Here is a 23,367-nt window from a genome sequence, read left to right on the forward strand (position 1 = left end):
GGCAACCTGCAGACTGCTGCAAGAGTGATTGTGGACAGGAGGCTCTCACTTTCTCTACTGCTTCAAGTCCTGCAGCCATTGGGAAGGCACTTGAGCTATTTCTGGGAATTTCCAGAATAGCCTCACCTAAGCTCTGTTCTCTGAGATGCAAAATGCTAAAGTCATTCTTGGTTTTGCAGCGTGTCCCAGCTCCTTCAGCTTTCCACTTTACTAGTCAATTGATGAAACATGGCCCAACAGTCCTCTCACCTCCTTTGGTGTTCATTCCAGAATCTGTTTCTTCAACTTAGAGACAAGACAATGGGAAGAGCTGCCTTAGCTTTTGTGTGCAACTCATGCTACTCCACAAGAGCTTCTGATTTCACAAATATACTGCTTAGCTGGGAAGAACTTAAGCACATTAGCAGGAAGTTGGAATGCCAGCGTTGGAGTTTCCGCTTTAACCTGCTGAGCACAATGCTAGGGCTTAGAAGGAAAATTTTTAAGGAAGCATAAAGACATGAATGAAAAGCATAAAACTATAAGAAGGAAGAACAATTAGAAGTTTATTACAATTGTCTACATGAGAGTTGAAGAGTGTCGGATGTCTTGTCCAGCCCATTGCAACTGGTTTCCATGCGGGCTGATCCAGGGCCCGTCCATTTCAGGCCTCTTCCTCCTTTTCCCAGAGCCCTCATTCTCCTAACATCTGCATTCATGGATGTCTTTTATTTGTTTTCCTTGACAGTTTTCTTCTACACACTGATTGCAATCTTCTCAACCCCAAAATCCAACCTTGCATAATGTATTCTATAACTCCTAGAAATGGTTATACCGTCACAAAAACATTAAAAGGAAATATTAGAATCTGTCTTCCACATTTTTAGAAGACTATTGTTTCCAAAAGCTAGAGAGAGAGAGAGAGAGAAAGAGCTTGGAAGATAGAGTCTTTTCATCCGTTGGCCATGACTCAGATGGCCTCAGTGGCCAGGGCTCTGCCAGTCCAAAGCTAGGAGCCTGGAACTGCATCTGGGTCTCACATATGGGTGCTCGGGGACCAAAATTGGGCAATCTCCAGCTGTCTTCCCATTTGCTTTAGCAGAGAGTTGGATGAAAGTGAAGTAGCCAGGATTGACCCAGTACTCCCAGTTCTCCCAGTACTGACATGGGATGGCAGCATCGAGACAGCAGCTTAGCCCACTGTACCACAACACCAACTGGTCCGTCACAGCTTCTCTGCTTCTTCTCCAGTTTTATCTACACATATTACATGACAATACATGTCACAATACTTTTAAAATATTTTTTAAATTTAAAGGGTAGTTTAACCTGCAAGAGAGATAGTCTTCCATCCACTGGCTACCTCCACAAATGATGGCTTAATTTGTTGCACTTGTCAAGCACGTGAGTATACTTTTTCTTGAATCTTAAACAGCTAAGAGTCTGATCTACCATTTATGTAGCTGATGCTTGACTGGCTTCAAGAAGGTGAGTTCACATGGTATTAGACAACTATCTGGAACAAATATCTCACTGGATCTCACCATTTGGCATGGAGCCATATAGGATGTGAGAGTCATGGCAGTGTTACAACTCACAGCTGACACACAGGTGCAGAACCTGCCAGAGCTGATGTCAGCACCACAAATGGGAAAACCATCTACCCACCAAGGGGTGAGGCATCCAGCTCCCACGGAGACCTGGGGTGCAGTGAAGACCTAGGAGAGCTGCGCAGGGCTAAGTCAAAATTGAGAGAGGGCACCGATGAGGATGGAGGATGATCTGTGGGGGCGGGGGGGATACTGAGTGAAGGCAATGTTTTGTAAAGGCTAAAATCTTTCTCTGGGTCTGCACGCAGATACATCCAAGTGATGGATAGCAAAAACCAAACCACCGTTTTGGAATTTCTCCTCCTGGGCTTTTCGAGTCTGCCAGAGCACCAGGGGCTTCTCTTTGTGTTCTTCCTGTTTGTGTATGTCTTGGGACTCTTTGGAAACTCTCTCATCCTGCTGGCCATCCTCTCAGACCCCCGTCTTCAAACGCCCATGTATTTCTTCCTGGCCAATCTGTCGCTGGTAGACCTTTGTCTGCCTTCTGCCACTGTCCCCAAGATGCTCTTCAACATTGAAACCCAGACCCAGTCCATCTCCTATGCAGGCTGCCTGGCTCAGATGTATTTCTGTATGATGTTTGCCAACATGGACACTTTCCTGCTCACAGTGATGGCGTATGACCGCTATGTGGCCATCTGCCACCCTCTGCATTATGCCTCCAGGATGACCCGGCACCTCTGTGCCTCTCTAGTGGCTCTGCCTTGGGTTGCTGCTACCCTGAACCCTCTCTTGCACACGCTCCTGATGGCCCAGCTGCACTTCTGCTCTGACAATGTCATCCACCATTTCTTCTGCGATGTCAATGCTCTCCTGCTTCTCTCCTGCTCTGACACCAGTGTGAATCAGTGGATGGTGCTGGCTGCGGTGGGGCTGATCTTTGTGGTCCCTTCTGTGTGCATTCTGGCATCCTATAGTCTCATTATCTTTGCTGTGATGAAAATCCCTTCTGCCCATGGAAAGCTCAAAGCGTTCTCCACCTGCGGATCTCATCTTTGTTTGGTCATCCTCTTCTACGGAGCAATCACAGGGATCTACATGTGCTCCTCTCCCAGCCACTCAAATGAAGAGAGCTCAGTCACAGCAGTCATTTTCATGATCCTGGTCCCTGTGTTGAATCCCTTCGTTTATAGTCTAAGAAACAATGAACTGAAGGGGGCTTTGAGGAAGATCCTAGGCCTGAACAAAATCTCCCAACAATAGGGAACTAGATGAGAGGAGTTCAACAGGAGGCAAATCCCAGTGAGATAGCCATTTTCAGTATCATCATAATTGCAAGCTGCTCTTAGATACCTAACTAATCTTGTCACTGTTCTAGCTTGGTAAACACTCTAGGGATGAGGTTTAACTTCCTAAGATAATATTGATATAGACAGATATCTATCTACAAAGTCCCCAAAGTCACAATTAAAATATGAAATCAGCAAGATTCCTGATATGGGGCATCCTCTGAGGGTCCTGCTCTTGAGATTTCTATAGTGCAACTGTTTTGAATCACTGCTGATCTCGCGACTCCAAGCACAATGAAATCTCTAGAGAATCCACTGATTGACATAGTGCACCTTATAGTCTCTGTTTGCCCAGGAGACTTACTGCCAACACTTGGCTGGGATAGCTGATCCATTTGTTCTGTCCTCCATCCTGTTATGGTACCAGGTATCCTCCACAGACTCCAATGTACTGCCATATCCTCCATGTGCACCTGGATATGCTGTCCCCTGCTCCATCTATGCCACTAAGGAGGCCCAGCTCTGACACATGCAGCTCCATGATCAGACCATGGAACCTGCAATTCTCTCTGTGGTTGGGGTTCTAAGTCCAGCAATTCAGTTGGGGGAATCCCCACAGAAACTTCATCTGAGGTGATCCCAGACCTGATTCTGTGTGTGCTCACCAGCACTGAGTCCAGCACAGTCACTTGTCCCAATCGCTTACACATGGCGGTAGTTGCAATTGCTGTGTCAGTTCTGTTTCCTCCCCTATCTTTTACAAGAACCAAAGGGTGTTGCAGTCCTGTCTGATCTTGTCCACCACACACTCATCCCTCACAGACCCTAGTAGGAGCTGCAGCCTAGTCAGAGCGACCCACAGTAACCCCCACCAGGCCTACCCCTTGTCCTGGTTACCATGCTTGCCAATATGTACAGCTGGTCCAGTCTGTCCCACGTCCCATTCAGCTCTCATACATGTCAATGGGCATTAGAGCCTCGTTCAACCCAACCAGCCCCACAATCCAGCCCACAACCCTGCTGGTGGATACCATTCTCTATCTGACCATGCCTGCCCAGTCCTGGTTCTTATACTTACCAGTCAGAGTGGCAACCCAAGAGGAAGTTGCCCACAGTTCATACTGGGTACACTCCCATTCCTGGATCTTGAAACTCCAGGTGATTCTGCCATTTAGCTAGACAGAGTTTGCCTCCAGTGCCAGCATCTGCCAGCTGATGCTGTGGCAAAACCCAACAAACCCACCCTCACTCTGACTTATGCATGCATCAGTAGGAACGGTTAACCCAGTCCAACTTTCCCCTAATTCAGCTCACATGAGGCCAATAGGTGTTGTAGCCCTGCCTGGCCTGGTCTGCCCCCATTCCAACTCATGTTCTTTAGTGGGAATTGTGGTCCAGCAGGAGAGCCTTTCACAGTCTCCCTATTGGCTTTACACCCTCCCCTCCTGGGTCTCACGTGTGCTGGCTGAGTGCTGTGGCCCAGTGTGGCATGGCCCACCTCTCTTTGACATTTGCCAGTGGGTTCTGTAGCCTGGCTGCATCCTGCCCACCCTCAATTTCGATGCATGCTAGTGGGGGCTACAGCCTAGCCCCGCCCATCAGGATTTCTAGTACTGGCCCTAGTGTGAACTGTGATACGATCCACCCCAACCCAACCTACACTCCATTCTGGCTCTCAGACTTTTCAGCGGGTGAGATAAACTGGCCTAGCTTGTTTCACCTCCAATCTGCACCAAATGTATGCCAGTGGGTATGGTGACCTGGCCTGTTCTGGACTGCTCCCTATCATGGTTCTTGTGCTCACCTGTAGGGACTGTAACCCGACAGAGGACTTTCACAAGCTCCTCCATCAGAACCTCTCCCAGTGCTAGATTCTTGCCCACCAGTGGATCCATATTTTCCATGACTGTTTTCTTCTACACACTTATACTATGGACCATCTCTACTTAGACCACCTCCTGTCCTGGCAGAAACAGTGAATTTCCTGACTGGCTTTCACTCATTCTGGTTCTTACTGTTGGGTGTTTCAGCCCAGACAAGCCTGATCCACACCAAAACACAGTTCACACATGACTAAGTAGGGGCAGAGACCTAACCTAGCCTGTCCCACACCTACCCTGGTTCTCACGAGCACCAGTGAGTTTTAGAGTCTAGCACAGTCTGGCACACCCTAGACCCAGCCTTCTTTTGTGCAGAGGGACACTGCAGCTATGGCCAGACTAGACACCAGCTCCCGTTCTGGCTTTGTACTCACCAGTGGGAACCACAACCCAGCCAGGGCATCCCCTTTGCTCCCCAATCAGGCATGTTCCCAGTCATAGATCGTGCATGTGCCAGTGGTTGCACTGACTAGATTGGCATAGTCCCTCACCTATCTTGGCCTTTGCCTTCAAATGCTGCAGCCTGACCTGACCAGGCCCATCCCCAGTCCTAACGCTCACTGGAAGAAGCTGGAAGCTGGCCCTGCTCAGTTTCATGAAACCTGGTAGTATGACCTGTGCTCCAGCCTGGTTCCTGCATTGCCAGTGGGCTAAGGTTTGCTTGGCCCTGCCAAGTCTTCCCCCTTTCAAACCTACTCACACATTAATCAGCAGTTGGAGCCACCTTGCCAAGCCTGCCCTACTCCCACACCTGGAGCATGTGCTCACCTGCAGGAGCTATGAGCCAGTAGGGCAGTTTTCCAGGTTTTTCCCCACTCAGGCTACTCCCAGACCTAGCTCTCACTCATGTCAGCGGGTGTTAGGCCCTTGCCCAACATAGTCTGCTCCTCCATCTTTGCCTAGTATGAGCTGGTGAATGTTGTGTCCCAGCCAATGCTACAACCTCTTTTAGGAAGCACATGAAAGGTTGCAGCCTGGACCTGCCCAGACTGTTGTTCCCTGTACCATGAGTGTTGGCAGGTTCCATGGTCACACTTAGCTCAGCCCATCACCACCCTAGTCCTTGAACTAACCAAAGAGACTTGCATTTCCACAGGGTTTAGCCCACATATTCCCCACAGTAACTACCCTTAAATCTGGTTCTTTTGCATGCTCATTAGAGTCATGGCCCTGCCAACTGTGACCTGTTCCATGTTCCAACATTCAGTCAGGTACTAGAATCTAGTCTTGTTAGACAGGCTCCTACCCTTAGCTTTCGTGTGGACTGGTATGTGGTGGTCAGCAATGATGCATGCTAACAAACCTTATTTAGGACTTCCGTGTGCATCAGTCTGACCCATGCAGATCTTCCAGTCTCTCCCCCTCCAAAGCACCAGGTCTCAGTCGCTTCACTTACCTGCAAGTACAGTGGCCCTGTTTTCAAGTGTCCCTATGGATTCATTCCTCACCTACACATACTGTGGCCTTATCCATAGATGTTATCCTCAGGCACTAATTCCAGAGGCCCAAGACCCCGGAACTCGCCTGCGGTTGCCCAGCGGTCAAAGCCCAGCTCCATTGTCGCTCTGGCTACCCACAAGCTCAGGATTCGCCCACCACCTGGCAGCAGTGGAAGAGAGCTAGAAGGCCTAGCAGGAAGCCACGAATTCTCCCAGCCACCTGTCTGGGAGATTCAAACACCCGTACCTCTGAGATTATTTGTTTTTTCATGACTATGGTGCTGTTCTATAGTTAGCACATGCAATAGATTTTCAAATTATTCAAAGAAATGCATATTTATGAAAAATCTGTGCACAGAACTCCAAAAATTCTTTGTCCTGAAGTAAATATGTTTCAATTCCATTTTACCACAAAGCTTTTGGTGTACTTGCGCATAGCATTCACTTAGATATTATGTTGAATGTTCTCCCCTTATTAATCTTCATGGCTACTTTTATTATTGTTTTTTGTGATGTACTTTTGTAACTAAAGGGATTCCTCCCTCCATCCCTCTCCCAGATCTCCTTCCCTGTTTTCCAACCCCACTGTTTGCTCCCATATTATCACCATAGAATAGTCCTTTAGTAACAGTTGCAAGTTTGGGGCCCGGCGGCGTGGCCTAGCGGCTAAAGTCCTCGCCTTGAATGCCCCGGGATCCCATATGGGCTCCGGTTCTAATCCCGGCAACTCCACTTCCCATCCAGCTCCCTGCTTGTGGAGGATGGCCCAATGCATTGGGACCCTGCACCCGCGTGGGAGACCCAAAGGAGGTTCCTGGTTCCCGGCTTCGGATCGGCGCGTACCGGCCCATTGCGGCTCACTTGGGGAGTGAATCATCGGATGGAAGATCTTCCTCTCTGTCTCTCCTCCTCTCTGTATATCTGATTTTGTAATAATAAAATAAATAAATCTTTAAAAAAATGCAGAAGGGCTGTGATCAGATGAGACTTCCCTGCCAATCTTTAAAAAACAACAACAAAAAAAAAACAGTCGCAAGTTTGACTTTCTGCTATTTAAGTGTATCATGATATTGTGGATATTGACAAAGGTAGAAAATATGGTATCATAATGCCAAGGTATATTTAGTATTGTCATTGGCAGTCTTACATTTATTTAGGAACAGAGATGTGTACTGCATCATATCTTTATTGGTATTTTAGTTCTACTCTACAGTTCATCTATGAGAATAGATGTATATACTTGGTTGCCTATATGTTTTGTACTTTGACTGAAGTTGTCTTATAGCAAAGAGAACATATGATACACATCCTGTTGAGACTGACTTATCTCCCTAAGCAGAACGGTCTCCACTTGGGAACTTTTTTTTTTGGCAAATGGCAAGATTTCATTCTTTATATGGCTATGTAGTATTCCACGGAGTAGTGCTACCAGTTCCTTTCTCCACACATCTGTTGATGAATGTTGGGGTTGTTTCCATGCTTTTGATCCAGCTCTGTGCTAATGCACCTGAGAAAGCAGTAGTAGATGCCCCAAATCCATGGGCACATGGACCCAATTAAGAGACTAGATGGAGTTCCAGGCTCCTGGCCACAGCCTGATCAAGCCTTGATCATTGCAATCATTTGGAAGTGAGTCAGTGCATAGCAGATCGATCTCTCTCTCTCCTCACTCTCTCTCTCTCTCACTCTCTCTTTCTCTAACTCTGCCTTTAAAATAAACAAACACATCGATTTAAATGTATCTTTGTGATACCACACTTGGTCCAGATTAATGAGCGCACACTAAGTACAAGGTGCAACATATCCCAGACTGTCTTCCTCAAGTGGACAGGAGCAGGTGAGAATAATAGTGGCTTCTTAACTGCACTTACAAAAATTTATTTATTTATTTACTATTTGAAAGGAAGAGTTACAGAAGGAAAGAGAAGCACACAGAGAGAGAGAGAGAGAGAAAGAGAGAGAGAGAGAGAGAGAGAGAGAACTTCTAACCATTTTGAGTCTTTTGTTACATGGCAATTCAATTTTTCTCTTGTGTGACATTATTCTCTATCCATTTTTTACTCCTCATATGGCTGCAACAGCCAGAAGCTGGAACCAGCAGCTTCTTTTGGGTCTCCCATTTGTGTGCAGGAGCCCAAGACCTAGAGCCATCCTCTGATGATTTCCCAGGTGCATTAGCAGGGAACCAGATCAGAAGTGGAGCAGCCCAGGAGCGCCGGGTTCATATCAGGCAGCATGACAGGGCAGCTGCTATGCCCGGTGCTCAGTGCCAGTGAGTTTGGTCAGCTGGTAAGGTGGTAAGGTAAGGTGGTTCTCTCATGTATGTGGTGGCTAAGGTCTCACTGGAGACCTCTGAGGGTGATGCACTGTCTCTTTTGAGAATTCAGTCCTCTTCTTCCCTTTTTCTCTCTCTTCCCACCAACTGGTAGATGACATGACATTATCAAACAGATTTTTACCAAGTTAAAGACAGTTTCGGTGGTGTGACTTGAAATGCGGGTTCTGTGGTACATGGGAATGCAGCTCCTCAGGGCTCTGAGTATCGTTGTGGGTCCTTTAAATTAGATGTGATCTCCAAAACAAGTTATGCTTTCCACATAGGTGTGGACTCCTTTGCATGTGGGCAGCATCAACTACAGATTTTTAAGTGTTAGAATGGTGGCTGTCAATTATTTGTGGAGCTGCACAAAGACTAACGTAAATGTAAGTAAGACATGTATCCTGCCTTTCACACCAGAGAATAAAGCCAACCTAAGCAATGAATTGAATGTGATCATAAAATGTGTGTGAAGACAAAACATTAGGGTGAGAAATGCACACTCAGGTTGATTTGCACATTGACTCACACACCCCATGTGTCTTCCTACCAACAAATATTCCTCCCATGCTGTGACTAGCCCTACCAGTCCTACATGAAACTCACCCATGTTCCAGACCCAGCTCAAGTTCTCTTGACCCTGCAGCTCTTCTTAACCCAGGAAGTTCTCATTAGGTTGTTTTCTTTTGCTCTCATGGCACAGCTGTATTTAAAAAATTTTTTTTGCAAAATGACAGATGAGAATATGGGTAAGAAGGCAACTTAAGATTGTGGACATGCACAGTAACCAGAAAATAAAAGAGGCATAGACCAAGATAACTAATATCTGGTGAAGATGATCTTTCAAAAGTAATTCATGAAGAATAACCAAGGAGACCCCCTAAGAAAGAGTGAGCAAGAGCATAGGAAAGACTGGCAATGCTACAATCATTCCAGTTGAAAGGAGAAGCGAGGAAGGCCCAGTCGGGGCCAGTTCTTGGCTCAGAGAGTTAACAGTGCCAGAGTTCAAAGATAATAACCAGTAATACAGGTGTTGTTATGAGGTGTGACAGCAAGCTGTAGTGACTGTTTGAGTCTTGTTGCTACACCCTCACTCAGATAATGTCAACCATCTGCCAGTCTACCTGGAGTCATTCTTTTTGCTTATTTTTTTGTAATATAGTATTTTAGGTTTCATTATAAAAATGCACACACAGCAAATATTGTCGAAATTTCTTGGCTCTGCTTGCATTCAGCTCTTGGTGTTCAGCAGCCTGCTTCACCTCCAGCATCTTAACTTCCTCACACCGCTTCATGTACTCCTTGCTTTGTCCTGCCACAGATTGCTGCCGCTATTTTCCCCATATTTCAGGTGTATTTACCAGGTACATCTCCAGAGCTTGTTGTTGTCCAACAGGTAAAATCTACACCTGGACCTTCGAACCGTTCTGAATGTGCTGCCTTGCCTGCCTGAGGCACTACTCCACACTCTTGTTTAAATCTATTAAAAGCTGTTTCAGTTATGTCATCTTTTAGAAGAAGGTCAGATGTTTGGAGACTCTGCTTTGTCAATCATGTCTTTGGCAGTTCTTTGATTCCAGGAGAATGTATGTTCAAGTCGTCTGCAATGATGCTTCACCCTGGCTTTGATCTGGCAGGGAGGAGGAGGTTCACTGCTTTGATAACTGTAGATCCTCTCCTACACGTCCACCTCTGTATTCTTAACGGTGAAATCCGAGCCTTAGCTTCTTCCTCTTTGTTAATTAGCTCACTTATTCTCTTTATCCGAGCTACTTTTTCCTACTTCCTTTGCAGACAAGCGGCATAAGTTCTCCACTTCTTCCAGCAATGTAAAGCATTTCACCTCATTAACAGAAGAGTGATTCCAGGTCTTGCCTGAGTTTCGAAGATTTTGCCTTTCCTTTTTAGTGACTTTTTTTTTTCCTGAACATCTTTTCCTCCTTTCTCAATAATGATTGCTGTCTAATTCTTCTTTCTCCTTAGCTAACCGAGCAGCTTCTAATTCAGCTTTCTCTATTTTTTTTCTCTTGACTTCTTGCTCCTTTCGTTTTACTTCTGTGATTTCTGCTTCTTTCATAGCTTTTTCTGCTTCCTTATGCCTTTTTAGCCCTGGATCACAGTTTTATGCATCGTCAACTAGTGTTTGTAGTTTGTGCATTTCCTCTTTGTGCCCTGGTGGTTCTGTTCTGTTTTTCCATCCATCTCTCTGGTCATGACATTCTGCCTTTTGGTTTTGTTCTTCTCAACAAGAGAATTCTCTACAAGAAGCAAAATTATATCAGAAATAATCAAAGGTATCCACATCTTCATATAAGAAATTTATGTCACCAAGACTTTTTTTCACTGTCTGGAATTCCTTTCAAACACTGGGGAAAATATTTCAAATAAATTGTCTGTTGTTTCACTCTTAGAAGGAACAGAATTAGCGGAAGTAGGATCTGCACTATTAAATGCTCGAATTTGCTCTGGCTCAGATAATATTCCATAAGCTTGAGCTATGCAAGTGAAGAAGTCATGCTCAGCTTTTTCATTGGTTTACCGGCTGCTTTCCAGTTTGGGTGATATTTCAAAACCATTGCTTTATGCACTGCTCTGATCTGTTTCTGTATATGACCTGGCCAAGAACAAGAACTATGTAAAGATCTTGGTTCTTCCAGTCTTTGGGGGTCTTGGGGATTTCAGCATGGAAAACTCTTCTAATTGCATTTCTTCATCTTCTGACTCTTCTGGTAACTCTTACCCTTCAGTTCCTGAAAAGAAGCAAAAGCATGTCTGTACCTCCTCTTAACAAAAGCTTCAACCCATCTTCCCCAACACTGCAACTTGACAGTGTTGAGGCAGAGATCAGAACGTGGCTGATGGCAGCGCCCAGGTCCTCCGCGGCCCTCTGTAGAAGCAACATGATGACGCAGTAGCCCATGCTCCCTGGAGGAGGGTGCTTAGCGTCACAAACAGTTCTACCTACCCCACCTCCTCTGCCCAAGCCTTGTACCCAGGCTCTGTGACAACTGAGGCATGGAGACGACTGGTAACCAATTGCCACCATTCTTCAACCACAGGGTTTGAGTGCCTTCACAAGCCTGGTTTGATAAGGCTGGGAAGCCCAAAAGGCTGCCTGAGAAGCTAACTTCCTGAAGCACAGCCAAAGGAATGTTGTAACACAAATTCCTCTCCTGGCTAGTTATTGATTTGTAACGGCATAAAATCTTGTGTCCCCTGTCCCGTACAGAAAAAATAAAATCTCACAACAGCAGTTTGTAAACTCAGATCATCCGTATGCCTTGGTCTGGCATCTGGTAAGATGTCCTAGTAAACTCTTTCATTCTTATACTCATTCTTCCTCGTTCGGGCTCAGGATTCAGTCTTGTTACAGGGGGTCATTACATGCTCCACCTTACCACAACACAGGAACGAACTGAAGATACCAGCTTCAGTTGAATAGAATCCCACCTCCATATCCTAACCCATCCTCTCGATAACTGTTCACTCCCAGAGTCCTCAGATCAGCTTAGAGGAAGGTGGGAGCATGAGAATGGTTGCCATAGTGACTACAGAGCATAAAGATTCCTGGTCATTTGCTTAGGATTACTGTGATTTCACAATCTGTTATTCTACAAGGAAGCTCCAGACTCCAGCTTCATGTAGATGTGTAACGTTTCTTCAAGATATAGAACTGAGAGACACATTCATGAATCAGGACTCAAGAGGCTGGTTTCTATAGCAATCCTCTCAAAAAGGGAATAGCTAAGGCCTTTCGTGCACAGTTCTGGCCACTCACAAAGGTTATAGACATCTTTTAGAGTTACTTTTTTCAACTTCACTAATAGTTGTTTAAGAAAAACAAAGACATATATTCAAAATGGCTTATAATATCTTTGTTTTATTTGTTCAATACTTCTTTTTTTTTTAATTTTTATTTTTCATGATATGGTTTCACAGGCTCCGGGATTTCCCCTCTCACCTTCCCCAATTATCCTCGCCCCAAGTGTTTTGCCCTGTATTATTAGAACAGCATCATCCTTCAGCAACAGTCACAGGTCCATCATTCTGCTATTTAAGCGGTATCCTAACATTGTAGGTACAGACAGTGGTAGAACGTCCAGCATCCTGTTGCCAAGATACACTTAGCAGTTTCCCTGAGAGTCCATCTTTTATTCAGGAACAGAGATGCACACTCTACTGCACTGTCCCTTCTCGGTATGATAGTCTCTGTTATTCAGTTCCTCTAGATGAACATATGTACATGCATGTTTCCTTATTTATCGAGCTTGTATTTTGCATGAAGGCTGCCTTATAGCAGAGAGAACATATTTGTCCTTTTGGGATTGGCTTTTATCATTGAGCATAATGTTCTCTAGTTGGAACCATTTTGTTGCAAATGGTAAAAATTTGTTCTTTTTAATGGCCAAACTCCAACGGCTAATAGACTTATTAAAAAATGCTCAGGTTCCCTAACTATCAGGGATATACAGATAAAAACTACATTGAGATTTCACATAACTGCAATGAGACTGGCCTATATTCAGAACTGTACTAATAATACCTGCTAGCGTGGATGTGGAGAAAAAGGTACCTCCTTCATTGTTGGTGGGGTATAGGCTAATGCAGTCACTACGGAAGTCAGTGAAGAGACTGTCAAGACAATTGAAAATTGACTTACCATATGACCCAGCTATTCCACTTCTGGGAATTTATCCGAAGAAAATGAAATGTGCATATGAAAAAGTAAACTGTGGTAGCATTTTACAGTAGCACAATCCACAATAGCAAAGACACGGAAACAACCCAGACACCCACCGAAAGAGGAGTGCATGAAGAAACTGTGGCACATCTACTCTACGGATTACCACTTGGCATGTGATTCTTTATGGTTATTTTGCATAACTTTTTCACATGTAAGCATGTAATAAATGCGACAAAGTCATATGGTTAGTGATAGAAATCAGAGCAAAAGAAATTCGGTCTACCCCAACACATGGCATCTGATAGGAAATACAGACCATTCAAATAACATACTAATCATGCATAATTATGAACTGAGGTAAGCATTGTGAAGCCAAGTCACACAGTTCTCTGGAATTATTTATCTTACCAATATTTCCAGAAACTCATGCACCAAATACATCACAGTGTGTGACTTAGTAGCTGTGGTAGTTTTAGTATGTTAACCTGTTAAATGTAGTAGCACTTCCCTGAGAATGTCTTTAAGATCATTCGATTAGTATTGCACATGCAGTACTTGCCACAGTGCTGTCATGCTATAAACGCTCAGCAGCACCAGACATGGTTACAGGGAACAGAAGTGAGGTCACGTACTGTACATTAGGACATACACAGCCAAGGTACCACATGTGCACTAACTCTGAGGCATATGCACTAAAACTCTGCCTACACACCAACTACCACGCACCAGGGAGATAAACATGGATTCCAAATGATCAACTGTGGGAGAACTTAGTCTAATGGGGGAAATTAGTCAACTTGCATGACCATGCCCCATACAGTATAGAATAAAAGTAAATATACTTACCCACTTTCCTGTAGTGCCTGACCATTTGTGCCCTAATCAGCTATGTAAAGATTGTCAAAATAAAGCAGTTTCCAAAAAAAAAAAAATATATATGCTGACTTCGAATTTATTTCAAAAGCTAAACTTTAAAACCTTTGGTACCATGTATATATTCCTGTCCTGTGATTAGGGAGGAATTTCTTTTTTTTTTTTAAGATTTATTTATTATTATTACAAAGTCAGATATACAGAAAGGAGGACAGACAGAGAGGAAGATGTTCCGTCCGATGATTCATTCCCCAAGTGAGTGCAACGGCTGGTGCTGCGCCGATCCGAAGCCAGGAACCAGGAACCTCTTCCCGGTCTCCCACGCGGGTGCAGGGTCCCAAAGCTTTGGGCCGTCCTCAACTGCTTTCCCAGGCCACAAGCAGGGAGCTTGATGGGAAGTGGAGCTGCCGGGATTAGAACCGGCACCCATATGGGATCCCAGGGCGCGTTCAAGGCGAGGACTTTAGCCGCTAGGCTACGCCGCCGGGCCCATAGGGAGGGATTTCTTAAAACAAGACCATGAAGTACTAAGTCTAAAAGAACATACTGACAAATTTAGCCATATTCAAATTAGGAACTCCTCTTCACTCTCATAAAGTACTATAAACTGGTAGAAGATTTTACAACATTGAAGACCAGCTTAAGCTTTAGGATCTCAACAGAAAAATCAGCAAAGATAAAAAACAGGTTTTTCATAGGAAACACAGTATCAGTAAACATTAAGAGGCATTCTCTAAGATTCAGAAATCTGTCGAATCAATTAGTAAACAGATTATGCTAAGTATAAATTAGACAGCCACTTTGGAAAACGATTTACTATCACGTTACAAACCTGAACATCCATATATCCTCCATCCAGGAATTCTTCTGAGACAAACTCATGCATATTCAAGAAGAACCCAAACACTATCATTTCTCACAAAAGGAGATAACCTAAATATCACTCATTTGAGAAACATTCCATGATAAGCCTTGTTCTGGATGTGCGGATGCAGCAGTGAACGAAACAGACAAGAATCATGACTCTGAAGATATTATTGCTCTAGCATAGGAGACAGTCAATGTAGCGAATCACGAATTTCATGTCAGAAAGTGAATGGGAGGGGGCGTGAAAGATCTCACTGAGGAGCTAGGTCTTAGAAGAAACAGGTGAAGGAAATTAGGGACTTCTCGGGGGAGAGGAAACAACGAGAATCCTAGTTCTAGACAAGAACGTGCCTGGGATACTCCAGAAGAGAAAATTGCCCGTTGGGGTGCAGCAGAATGAGCGAGGGATGACAGTGAGAGTGTTCAGTGTTACAAACGGGTCTGTGGGCTATTTTAAGGCCTTGGCTTTATTTCTTGAATGAAATGGGGAGCTGCAAACAGGTTTCAAGTTGAAGGTTCTGTGTTAGAACTTACACACCCCAACAGTCTGACTTCAGAGGCACCATCAGGTGTTAGGAGGGGCAGCACCAAAGGTGAAGTCAGATGGCAAGTTCAAAGGGTGACGACCGGCTCCGGGGACATGGCGGAGCTCTGAGATGCTCAATCTGGATGCTGAGTGAGGTTGAGAGGACCTGGCTATTGTACCTGAACTTTAACCGCTAGGCTACTGCGCTGAGCCCAGCTATGGCACCCAGATATAAAATGCCCAATCAAGGACTGGCAGAATTCACGTAACTGTGAAAATGAGTTCTCAGGGGTGGGGAGAGAGACACCTCTCCTACCCCCTCCTCATTCCACACCCCCACAACCACATCACCACCAACCACCTTCCCTGTATCTTGAATACCTCTGAGTTAACATGCACCCAAGCTCAAAAACCTTAGTATAAAAGCATATCAGCTTGATTATATTTGGCCTCACCTGCTCATGTTTACCACCTTATCCATCCTCCCTCATCCCATATACAGAGAGAGAGAGAGAGAGAGAAAGGCCTCTAGCTAAGGCTCTGTTACTAATGGTTTGAAGCTTGAATTCTTCCCAGCTCCAGGTCATACTGGCTTGGCACATCTGGCAGGTGGGACCCGGTGGCCAAGATGGGAGGCAATTAGATGGCTGGAGCCAGCTGCTGGAAGGTGTCTTTCTGACTCTGCTCTGTAGCAGTGAAGCATCCCAGCCTAGGGGAGGAAGGGTCCAATGGGAGGGGCTTCCTGGCTGTTTTGTTTGTTTGTTTGTTTCTGTAATAGTGATAACCTCCTGTGAGGACAGTACAGAAGAGGCCTACTGTCACCTGCCAGGCCCGGCTTCTGCCATGGGCAGTTACAGCTTCTTGGTCTACTCCCTTCTCTCCGAGGCTTCAGCAGATATGTCTAAACACCCTGAAATGGTTATGCTAAAAATATAATAATAATAAAGAAATGAGCACATATTGGCTAGGAAGTAAGAAATTCAAAAGTTCATGTATTGATAAAATAAATATTAAATTGCTGAGCTTCTTTAAATTAGTTTGGCTTTTTTTCCTGTTTTTCTTTTTCTAGAAGCTAAATATAGAATTACCATGTCATCCAGAGACACACCCCCCCCCACTCATAGTGAAATAGGACTCCAAATGACACTTGAACCCTAACCATGGAGTGCAGGGATCTGAGGACTTGGCCCATCCTCTGCTGCTTTCCCAAGCTGTGAGCGGGGAGCTGGATCTAAAGTGGAACCACTGGGACATGAACCAGCATCCACATGGGATGTTCGAATGGCAGGCAAAGGCTTAGCCTGCTTACAGCACCAGCCCGCTAAATACTTAAAATATTAAAACTCCTGTTTAGAAACAGAATGAGGAAAGTATTTTCCATAACATGCGTATATGTTGTGGAAAGGTGAATTGTTATCACTTTTGGAGGGGAAGAGAGGATAATTTGGCTCTATTTATTCAAGTACCTTTTGATATAGCCTATTTCCAGGGTATAAACTATATTCACGCATGTTCACATAGCTACTTCCACAATAATAATTCATGTATTTTTATTTGTAATAGCAAAGAAAAGAAATGAAAGATAAGAGGAGGAAGGAAGGAAGGAGAAGAGAAGGAAAAGAAAGGGAAAGTGGGAGGGAGGAAAACAGGAAGTTTGATTTCATCTCAAAACATAAACATTGACTTCGTTTGTCCTAATTATTCCATGATATGAACATTTGGAAATAATTGAAGGGTATTATGGTTATATCTTCTCCTCTTTCCTTCCTTCCTGTTTTCTTTCTCTCCTTCCTTCTTATTTTATTTCTTTCATTCCTTTCTATTTTCTTTCTTTCCTTTCTCCCTTAGTTTTTCATCTCAGAAGGACTTAAGCCCTAAATCAAGGTGTTAACAACGTAAATTCCTGCCTTCTTTTTTTTTAAAGGCTCATCTTTTATTTTTATTTTTTCATACATGTTGTTTGGCAGAAACTTTTTCTTAAAGATTTGTTTTAATTGTAAAGTCAGATATACAGAGAGGAGGAGAGACAGAAAGATCTTCCATCTGATGATTCACTCCCCAAGTGACTGTCACGGATGATCCGAAGCCAGAATCCAGGAACTTCGTCCAGGTCTCCCACGTGGGTGCAGGGTCCCAAGGCTTTGGCTGTCCTCAACTGCTTTCCCAGGCCACAAGCATGGAGCTGGATGGGAAGTGGAGCTGCCGTGATTAGAACCGGCGCCCATATGAGATCCCGGCTCTTTAAAGCTGAAGACTTTAGCCGCTAGGCCATTGCGCCAGGCCCAAGGCTTACCTTTTAAATAATATTTTAATTGTACTTATGTGCGCTTTAATTTAATATATGTGTACAACATGTGACAATTAAATTGGGTTATTTAGTAGCATCATTTCCTTAAAACACAGTTTAAAACTGGAGACATTTCTCTAAAACTGACACAGAAGTATTTCTGACATGTAATTCCATGAAAAGAGGTTTTACTAAAAACAACACAGAGTGTGAGCCCATGTGTTTTAAATATCCAGGTGCCAACCAAGAGAAAGAAATGTATGCAAATCCTAAGTACAAAGATATAAATGACCAGAGCGCAACCTAACAACAGAGGCCTGTGGACAGTAATTACACGTGAAGAGGAGGCCTAATGCAGAAAAGAAGCGACATATTCAGGTCAGCCAATTTACACTTTAGATCATCTGGATATCTCGCTAGGAAAAAAGGTCATGCACTACTTACTTGTGCATTTGTAGAAATCTATAGATGTCAAAGCAAAGCCACACCCACTCTACATTGGCCAAGCAGAACCGACCGCCTCTGTTCTAGACTTCTCCGTGTGCCCTGCTGGATCATGGCATGTGAGCTCCGGGAGGCAGCTCCAGATCGCAGCAGCTCCCTCAAGGGCAGCCGGGAGAAGGAACCGGGAGAGGATCAGGATGGGGTGGAGAGAACTGGATGGGGTACTCCAAAGCCAATGGGAATTCCATCTCATTTGGGGGCATTCTCACCTCCAAATGAAGACAAACCTTCCTGATAAATACAGCAGTCCACAAGGGTTGTTTATGCACAAGTGGCTGCTCCATATCCCACACTCCTCTGAGAGCATCACAACCCTCTTAGCTACAACACAGTGATGCAGAGAGATAGATTTCTAATTTCTACAGCCTTCTGTTTTGGGGGACAATAAGAACTTCTTCCTTTCTTTTCCTGCCAATACTTTAAAAAAAAAAAAAAAACAAGCAAGCAAAACACAGTCTTCTCTGGACCCTGGCTTCTCTACCCCCACCCCAGCACCCACAGCCTTCTATAGCACCATTTTATTGCAGTATGCATCTTCCTTTTCAAAGCAAGCCCTTGTGGGGGGAAATTGTTTGCTATTGCTCCACTTCCCAATTGCTCTTTTTGTTTCTCTTCAGGCTGATAACTGAACATGATTAGGGAGAGTTATATTGCACCCACAGTATTCTCAGACAAGCCCACTTTGCACAGGTCCAAGGCAATGGACCTTAGATGGTTCGGTTCCTGGAAGCGGGGCCTTCCATCAGCTGTGTTCTGGATGAGGTTGGGTCTGGTGGTAGCAATGAAGTTTTGGACGCACAGACTGAGCAAGCCAAATCCCAGCTGCCAACAACTCTTGTGACACCTTGACATCACAGCCCTGTTATTTGGGCTTATCTGCTCTGCAGTGTGTTTCCTGGGACCCCTCCCTCACATGGTTCAGTTGTTCTACCCTCATGGTGGCAAGAAGATACAAGATAAAGAAGAAATAGGGCTCAGGGACACCATTCTCTCTTGGTCCTAAATACCTCACCAACCCACCGATGTAACTTGGTCAGTTTTCTCCATCTGCAAAATCGATAGATTTACATTTTGAAAAAATCTCCATTAAGTGCTGGCATAGAGTGGCATATAGGCTAGTCCTGTACTTGCAGTGCTAGCATCCGATCTGAGCACCCAACAGTGTCCCAGCAGCTTCGCTTCTGATGCAGCTCTCTGCTCACAGCCTGGGAAAGCAGCATAGGATGATTCAAATCCTTGGGTCCCATGTGGGAGACCTAGAAGAAGGTCCTGGCCCTGGTTTAAGATTGGCTCAGCTCCAGCCATTGTAACTACTTGGGGACTGAGCCATTGGAAAGAAGATCTCTTTCTTTTTCGCTGCTTCTCTCTATAAACCTGCCTTCCCTTAAATATACTGGGTTACTATCAGCCGTGCCATGCCCTTCATTTCTCCCACTCTGATCATTCTTCCTTATGATATCTCTTCTCCAACTACATGCCATCATTCCATTTCTGCCATAGATCTTTCCTTGTTTCGCTTCCTTCCTTGCCTTGCCTCTTTGTTCCTATCCCTTCCCTTCTCTTCTCAGGCATCATATTTCCTCTATATGGCTTGCCCTCTCCCAGCATTTCATCCACCTTGTACTCTCAGTCTAAGGGAATCCTGAACCCAGGTCTTTTTCCTGAATCACCAGCCATCCCTGCATGTAAGTGCCTGAGCATTTGCAGCTCATCCAAAACTGACTTTAGATTCTCCCTTGGTGCCTGTTTTTCTTCCTTCACGTACATCTTGGCGAGAGCCTCCCTACCGCACAGTCATGCCATCCCATTATCCTTGCTTCAGTCGAATGAGTCTGCCCTGAAGCTCCCTTTTGCTCACAGTCTAAATTGTAAGCTCTAGCATGCCGCACAGGAGCTGCCCTGCCACCCTCCCCATGCTTGTCTTTCATTGTCTCCATCCCTAGGTGGTATGCTCACACATACCAGAAGGTACCACCTGTTCTGCAGTTGATGCCTTTGCCAATGCTGCCATCTTTACAAAAATCCTCCTTTGAAAGACGTCATCTTGCAAGATGCAGCCAAAGTGCCTGGGACACTCCCATAAAGTTAATGCAGTTCCTATAGAAAGAATTAGTAGTTTCTGTTTTATCTCTAGAGAGATCCCCTCTGCCCAATAGACACACAGGATCAAACAACTTTCTTCTTGATCTTCCTGATTAAATGATAAGAGGTTTATGGATTAATTTCATAGATCATGAGTCAAACAGTGAAAACTCAACATCTGTTCTGTGAATCAGCAAATGAATGAATAAAATTAGCTAACTGGGTGAATGCCTCCACCACAAGGGCAAAAGATAGTTTTTGTCTTTTGATGCTCATCTAAAAAGCCACGGTACTAGATAAGTCTGGGAACGAGCACTTTGGGTAATGCAAAAAAAAAAAAAAAAAAAAAAAAAAAGGTGCTTTTTCACAGCGTTGCTTCAACCTTGCACAGTGCTGGAGAATCAATATACCTGAAAAAAGTTAAACAGTGCCAAGTGTATTCAGCACTATGACCTATGGTTGGCTAGGTCGATTTAGATGGCCAAATCTCTGACGCAAGAAGGACTTCAAGGATGCAAAGTAGGTCACAGGCAGCAGAGAAGCAAGATTTATGGGCCTGCAAAGTGAAGATACACACTCTACAGGGAGTGTAAGCATGCTCAAGAGAGGACCGTGCAGGGTGATAGACCCTGTTGTCTGTGGGGGAGGTTAGTTGAACATTGGCAGAGTTTGGGTGTGATCGAGTACCTCCCTTTGCCTTGCTCGTTCTTGGATGCCTCCAAAATATCGTGGCATCAGGGTGTATCATGGAGTAGGAATGTCAGCCATGATCACTAGAATGATCCTACAGTTAGCTACAGGTCATCACAGGGAAATCAGGAGCCTCCTTGCCTGGCATTGCTTCCGGGTGACAGTTGGGCAGGGGCTGTGATGTCGGCTGCTCCTCACTGCCTATCTCCTTGACCATGTTAAAGCACAACAATGAGAATGAAATAGTGAGTGGCCCATGGACCCTTCAGATGTTGTATAGGAGGAGCAGCGAGAGTGGTGAAGATCTAGACAAGAAGAAAGAGGAAACCAGCAGAGTAACTACTAAAGGCTCCCTCTTTGCAGAATAAATACTTCCATAAACTTCACAGGTGCAAAAAGGGCTGGTAGCTTTCCCATATAATTTAAATTTTCAGCTTCAAACACAATACTACTGGTAATTCCACATGTGCTAGAATCCTCGCTGGGAGGTGGTCATTAATGGGGTTTTGGAAGAAGAACAAGAGTGGAAGACTTCTTAGACCTATCAGTGAAGCCATGACAACAGCCTAATCCTGCAGATCACAAATCCCCACACTCATAGAATCTAGGTGTTGGCAAAGGCCTTGAACATCACCTACCTACTTATTCTTCGGCCCAATATCCTTGACGGCTTGGAGGCTCATTCAACCTGTGCCAGGACATAGCTGTAATGGAAAGATGATTATGGGGCAAATTTGCATCTGGGAAGATGGTGGCGTGGCAGAAGGGTAAACTTCAAGAAGTGGGTGTGCATACATTGGACCTGTTGCGTTTGAAAGGACCGATTAGAAGAGACACAGATGAAGCTGGTCTGTGTGCTGGGCAGAGTGCCGCACTTAATGTCAGCAGGAGATCAGATCCACACAGCAGCGACAGGTGGGGCCAAGTCATATGTGAGGGAGCACAGGACTAGAAGCAGACCAGACTACCTCCACGTCATATATCTCTACTAAAATGTACACACCCTATAGGATCAAGAGAGTTATTATTTGCCACAACTATATATACCACTTCATTTCTTCTTTTTATACCCTGTTTCTTAAGGTCTCACTGGACAATCTTTAAGCCAACTCTTCCTAGGCCAATACAATCCTCTACTCACTAACATTCTACCCTAACCCTCCGCCCGACAGTCCTCTTCCAACCAATACCATAAAACAAAAAGGCTTCAATGTTGGGCCAAGCAAAAGTAACTCCTGAAGCAGCTGACTGCACCAGAGGACAAGAGAGCTTATCAAAAGCCAAGAACACCTGGCAATTTTAAAACAAGCAGCAAACTGAGAACCAGTGCTATCTCTCCTTTCTGCCTCCCTCTGGCCACAAACAACAAAAGAAAGCTTCCCTGACCTTAATGTTATCTTTGCCAAGGTCAAGTAGAAATGCCCATCCAGATATGTTTCAAATGCCAAGTCTGCACAGAAGATCCACACCCACCGTGATGACATGTCACAGCCGCAAGCACGCGCAAACTGTGGGGCTGCCACCTTTCCCCATCCCCACACCTAAAACGTGTTAAAGTCCAGTTCTGTACACCTTGGGGTGGGGAGAAGGGCATTTCTCTTACATGGTTACTCAGTCAGGTGGAAGTGGTCCTGGGCTGTCTCCCACAGCCCTTCAGACTCTACCTCTGTCTGTCTCTCTGCTAATTAATAAAACCCTTGATCTAAACTAAAGAACTCTCTCTTCCTCTCTCTTCCCCAAGGCCACCTTTCTACCTAAAATAAGGACCTCTTTATTCTCCTCCTGTGTGACTTGCCTTTTTTGGGTTTGTTGCAATAAAAACTAACATGGAACACTACTTTAAAACCGATTTTAAAACCAATTTGTCATGATAGTTTTACCCACTTTCCTGTAGCCCTTGAACCTGTTTACCCTAATTAACCATGTAAAGATTGTCAAAAATAAAATAAAAAAAGGAAAAAGTTAAAAAGAAAAACAAACCGATTTGTCAACCAGAAAAAAAAAAATACAAGAAAGGTACCTTGTGGGGGAAAAAAAGAGTTGCAGACTCAAGGGGTAAAGAAATGACTTGCTACGCTTGGGAACACCAAATGTGTACTTCAGTCTCTTGTTCAATGGCTTTTTTTTCTCCAGACAGAAAGTCAATGTCAATGTGTGTTGTAGTGGCATAGATCTCCCAGCACAAACACCACCACAGAAAATGTAAAAAAATGCAGAACACAGTCAATTTGCTTAGAATGCAATCGAAATCCACACCCAGTGTGGAGAAACACCTGAGTTAACTACGTTTCAATTTACACATTTCTTTCGCTTCCTTTATGAAAGTTACATTAAGAACAAAAAACTCCCCCGAGGATTGTTGGGATATTTTTGGTGAGTGAAACAGTAATCTCAGCAAAA

At 44.5% G+C, this 23,367-nt stretch overlaps 2 protein-coding genes and 1 pseudogene across 2 annotated transcripts in view; 1 reads left to right on the forward strand and 2 right to left on the reverse strand.

Annotated features, from left to right (window-relative positions):
- The window catches only part of LOC131481031 (histone H2B type 1-C/E/F/G/I), a 160,688-nt gene that overhangs the window by 108,065 nt on the left and 29,256 nt on the right, over window positions 1-23,367 (reverse strand). The window lies entirely within an intron of this gene.
- Window positions 1,845-2,792, forward strand: LOC101528907 (putative olfactory receptor 1F12P). The gene has a single exon (XM_004596528.4). It carries the CDS (start codon window positions 1,851-1,853, stop codon window positions 2,790-2,792), a length of 942 nt encoding a protein of 313 aa, XP_004596585.2. The 5' UTR covers window positions 1,845-1,850.
- On the reverse strand, window positions 10,069-11,356 carry LOC101520137 (dnaJ homolog subfamily C member 2-like; annotated as a pseudogene).

This window comes from Ochotona princeps, chromosome 1 (assembly GCF_030435755.1).
Source record: "Ochotona princeps isolate mOchPri1 chromosome 1, mOchPri1.hap1, whole genome shotgun sequence".
NCBI classification, from domain to species: domain Eukaryota; kingdom Metazoa; phylum Chordata; class Mammalia; order Lagomorpha; family Ochotonidae; genus Ochotona; species Ochotona princeps.

Coding starts and splice junctions, on each gene's coding strand:
- LOC101528907 (XM_004596528.4), top strand. CDS start 1,851: ATGGATAGCAAAAACCAAACCACCGTTTTGGAATTTCTCCTCCTGGGC.